The 4,697-nt window shown below is 48.1% G+C and overlaps 1 protein-coding gene across 11 annotated transcripts in view; it reads left to right on the top strand.

Annotated features, from left to right (window-relative positions):
- Nucleotides 1–70: 70 nt before the first annotated feature.
- Nucleotides 71–4,697, top strand: part of FNBP1 (formin binding protein 1) — a 129,530-nt gene continuing 124,903 nt past the window's right edge. For all 11 annotated transcript variants that reach the window (XM_019638313.1, XM_019638303.1, XM_019638295.1 and 8 more), the window contains exon 1: nt 71–302. In XM_019638313.1, the coding sequence (XP_019493858.1) occupies nt 279–302 (24 nt within the window). In that variant the 5' untranslated portion in view covers nt 71–278. The remainder of the gene's footprint in view (nt 303–4,697) is intronic.

Below are 4,697 nucleotides of genomic sequence, written 5' to 3'. Positions count from 1 at the left end.
CCCGCCCTCCCCTCCCCCCTCGCTCTCCCGGTGTGGGGCGGGCGGGCGCTGCGGCTGCCGCGGGTGCTGCTTCCTCGGGCCATTTTGCTGAGGAGCGACCCAGAGGAGGAGCCGCGGAGGAGACCCAAGGCGAGGAGCGGCGAGCCGGAGGAGGCGGCGGCCGTGCGGGCCCGGGCTTTCCTCGGCCGCGGGGATCTCGAGGGGCGAAGGGATCGCCACGGAGGGGGACCGGAGAGCCGTGCCTGTCGCGCGGCGCGCCCCTTCCCGCCCCCTGCACCATGAGCTGGGGCACCGAGCTCTGGGTGAGTGAGGGGCTGGGCCCGCCGGGCTGCGGGGGAAGGTGTCTGGCGCGCCTGGGCAGGGGGCGCGGGCCGGGCTGCCTCGGTGGAGGCAACGGCGCGCGGGTCGGGGTCCCCGCGGCCTGACCGAGGCGCGGGTCCGGGTGCTCCTCGTGGGCCTTGGCCCGGGCAGGATGTGCGAGCCAGATTCGCTCTTCGGAGGCGAGGGGAGCTGGTGTGGGTGCCCCCGGCGGCCTGAGCAGGGGGCGCGGGCTTGGGTCCCCCCGGCGGCCAGGGGTCAGCGGTGTGTGCTGGGGAGAGCCTTAATCCCTCGGGGGAGTAGCCGATGCGCCGCGAACCGGCTTCGATGGGGGCGTGAAGGCCCTCAGATTTTGGAGGCTGCGTTATTTATTAGGGCGCCTGTTCCCGAGTTCCTAGCGCTGCTTTCTCTGCTGGGAGGTGCGGGCCGATCGGGCGCTGCTCCCGGGGGCGGGGCGGGGCGGTCTCGGCGGGACTGGGTCCCAGGTCTTGGGTTTGGGGGCGCAGGGGCGAGAAGTAGCGTCTTCCCTCTAGAGGCGAGGACTTTTGACCTGTGGCGGTTTGGGGCGCACTTGTAGTTCTCGAGGGGAAGCTCAGATCCTGAATTTGGTGCGGGGACTGCGGTGTTTGGCCTGGAGGGACAGTGGTCGGAGTTAGGGGGAGACCTTGGGTTCTCTATCACCTTCAGGAAGAGGCATTGGCAGGGTAGTAATTCTTTAATTGCTCAGAGGAAACAGTTGAAAATGGGGAAGGTTGGCGGCGAGGGGGCGCTCCACCGGGACCCTTAACTTGGGGGCGCGATGGGTAAAACCAGTGGAGCGGTGTCTGGAAGCTCTCTGTCGCCGGACCAGGGCGAACAGGGGGTGCCGAGGCAGGGCACAGGCCACCCCCGAGGAGGGGCTGTGGGCTGTGGAATGGGGCTGGTCTCCCTGCCTTCCCCTGGATTCCTGGGAGAAGTCACTGGGCAAGGGATGGGCAGTGCAGGGTCCAGAGGGAGGAGGGGATGAAATCTCAATTATTGCCCTGAAATGTCCTCAGGATGAGACATTTCCCATGATGAACTCGAAAGTGCCTCCTTTCGGAATTCCATTTGTAAAGGGTGTGGAGGAGAAAGCGTGGGGTGGTGGTTGCTGTCTGAGCTGAGGCCGAGAAATCTCGGGGCAAAGTAAAACAAGGTTAGAACAGCTATAGAAACAGCGCATTCTCCCTTAATTATTATTATCTTTGGGCTTTAATTGTTTTTACATAACCATTTCTTAGGCTCAGAAGCAGCTACTGTGATTAGTACCAAAATCCTGAAGGCAATAGCAGTCTTAAATAAATTCATTTTATAAACATCCTCTGTCTAAAGAAACCCAAGATTTTGGCTGATGTTTACACGTATTCATTTTAAAAATAAAATAACAGATGGTTTTTAAATATTTGCACACACCTTATTAGGCAGAATCTACCATATTAAATGTTGTACAATATTTCTTGCCTCTTGTATTCCTGTTCCACTCCCTCTGGCTCTTTTCACCTTATCTGAGGTGGGGAAACAAATCAGAGGTAATTTTTATCAAGGGAGTAGAAATTTTGGCACAATTTTTTTTTTCACTTGTTCAAACAAGAGAGGAGGATTAGGGGGGGAACTACAATATATTTCTAAGTGAAATAGGCCGTGGTTAGAGACACTGAACACACTGGTGGGCATTTCACAGTGATATCCGTGAATGTTATAGAAGGTGGTCTGGAAGAGGGGAGGCAGCTGTGAGAAGGGAAAGGATAACCTAGGTCCAGTTGCCTGCTTATTCTGTGCACTACTTTTTGAGGGTGGAGAGGTGGGAGGGAAGGCAAAGACGGGAGTTGTTGCAAATAAATGGGAACTGGAATATATATATATATATATATATATATATATATGAAAGATGAAAAGTTTTGGATTTGCTTCAAAAGAATTTGGGATGGCCGTGGGTGGGAACGTTGATGGAACAAGCGGTCACATTGTTGAAGCTGAGCAGTGGGCTCAGGATGCTGCTTTCTACTGTATGCTTGAAATTTTCTACAATAAAAATAACTGGAAAAGATTTTTAAGGGAGAAGGTATATAAACTACTTGAAATTTTTTTTCGCTTGGTAAGTTTATGAGGAAGAACGAGTCAGTTAGCAGTTGGATATATATTATACAAGTGTATGTCAGTGAAGAGTTTCATTTAAAACAAAGCATTCCACTGAGTATCACCCTTTGCCCGTTAGTGGCTTGTGGTTTAATGGAGGGAAAGGAATGAACACATTATTTATTTAATAAAAGAAGTGCAAAGTCTGAGTTTTAAGGTGAAATACCAAGAAGTATGAGGGCAGCAAAATGTCTACTTTCAGTTGCCCTATTTTATTAGTATTTGAGATTTAAAAAAAAAATTGGAATAATGAACAGTTCTGAAAAATAAACTCCAGTTCTCCAGTGGTGAGACCTCAGTGATGTGTGGTGCATTGGGCAGTGTGGGGTAGCCCAGCACAGGGCAGTGATTGAGGGTTTTCCTTGAATGGTGGCTTTGGGATCATGCACATGTGTAATGAGATAATGATGGGGTGCTCCTGCCTGACTTGGCAGAATTACGCTTCTAGATGGGGAGAGATGGAGCTATGGTTTGGTGGCCGTGAGTTACTGGTAACAGGTGGTTGCAGCTTTCCTATACCTTCACAAATACCATCAGATGGACACACATTTTAGGACTTCAGTCAAAGTCCATGTAGGCTTTTAAACACTATGAGTTTCTAACGTGCACTGTACATTAAAGGCTTACTCTCAAGCCACATACTGCTTTGTAGAGATAGTAAAACCTTCCTCCTCATCTTTTTGTTGTTGTTTTTTTTTTAAACACCTGCATAGGAGTACATTTTCATGTTCTAGGAAATTTTTAGAAATCATGCAAAGTCAGGAAGTTATCATAGGACTATTAAAGTGGATTCAAGGGCCAGCTGAGTAGTAGCATGTTGGTTAAGAGTTGGCTTTGGGAGCTCGAGCTCTGAGCAGCAGGGCCCCGGTTCCGATCCCACATTAGGGGCCAGTGAAGCGACGCCCTCTACAGCTAAGATGGTGAACAACAGCTCGACCTGTAGCTGGGCCACTGTGAGTGGCTGGCAGCTGGCAGGAGGAGCGGGCAGCTGGCTGAGCCACCGTGAGGTGCTGTCCAATGGCCGGTGAGTGACTGCCTCACCCGGGAAGAGTGCAATGATCAACCAACATGGGCCAGTGAAGCGACGTCCTCCACAACTAGCCTGAAGAACAAAAAAAAAGGACAGCAACTTGTCTGTTACCCTTCCCCGATTCCCCAACACTGTTCCCCTCCCCCAATTCCCCAATTAAAAAAAAAAAGTGGACTCAAAACCCATAATTTGTAATAACTTCATTGGATTAGTTTGTATTTAAATTGGAGCTCCCTATTTTGTGTCAGGATAAATGACTGTTTTAAATAATAAAATTGTTTCAACTCTTTATAACATTGCCTTTTAATCAATTTTTTAAAGTTTTTATTGAACAGCTATTATGTGCAAAACACCGATCTAAGTCTAAGTCACATGATACACAATGAAGGGATCTACTTACTTCAGTGAAGACATAACGGTCTTAAGTCTAGCCAGAAACATCACAGTCAAGAGAGAGATTTAAAGTTCTTTGTGAGAGGAACCAAATGAATTTACTCAAGACTTTGTTTTAAAGGGTAAACAGGTTGCACTGACATATTGAAATTGTGACTGGTCCTTGTAGAAATGGCAAAGCCAGAGTTTCTTACATGCCTACTTATTTAGAAATAAATGACAAGTTATTTAAGTGTCAGTTCAACTTTTGGTTAGCTTGATCACTAATGGGAAGTGTGAATAAATCCATTGGAAATTTTAGCTTTCATCAGAGTTAGTCTACTATTTGCAGCTACCAAATGGCTCAGTGACACAATCTACTTTTGTGCCCTCTCTGCCATCTTTATTTCTTTACTTTGGTGCTAATTAGAAATGGTGGCATCCAAACATACCAAAAGCAAGAAAGTGAATGGAGAGACCTGAATAATACATGTTGGTCAACATAGGCAGAAGCCACCTGTGTTGACTGTACGTAATTATTTTTTAACCTGTGCTTTTAGGAGAATGCCAGGCACACAATCAACAATGTGACTAGGGCGCCGTTGATTGTGGTGTGCACTTTTAAGAGGCAGCAGTGAAAGAGTTATCTCCCAACTGTACAGGGAACAATGCCTGACTCATAGTAGCAGTTTAAGAAATATTTACTGAGTAAACAAATGAATCCTTTTTCTGCCCTTTTGTTTTAACATTTGCTGTTTTAAAGTAATGGGAGAGTAATTTTAATAAGACCTTTCTGCACTTGGGCAGTTGTAAACATTTTTAT

This window comes from Hipposideros armiger, unplaced genomic scaffold, assembly GCF_001890085.2.
Source record: "Hipposideros armiger isolate ML-2016 unplaced genomic scaffold, ASM189008v1 scaffold_3, whole genome shotgun sequence".
Lineage (NCBI taxonomy): Eukaryota > Metazoa > Chordata > Mammalia > Chiroptera > Hipposideridae > Hipposideros > Hipposideros armiger.
Note: the sequence above shows the minus strand (reverse complement) of the source record. Positions and strands in the feature narration are given on the sequence as shown.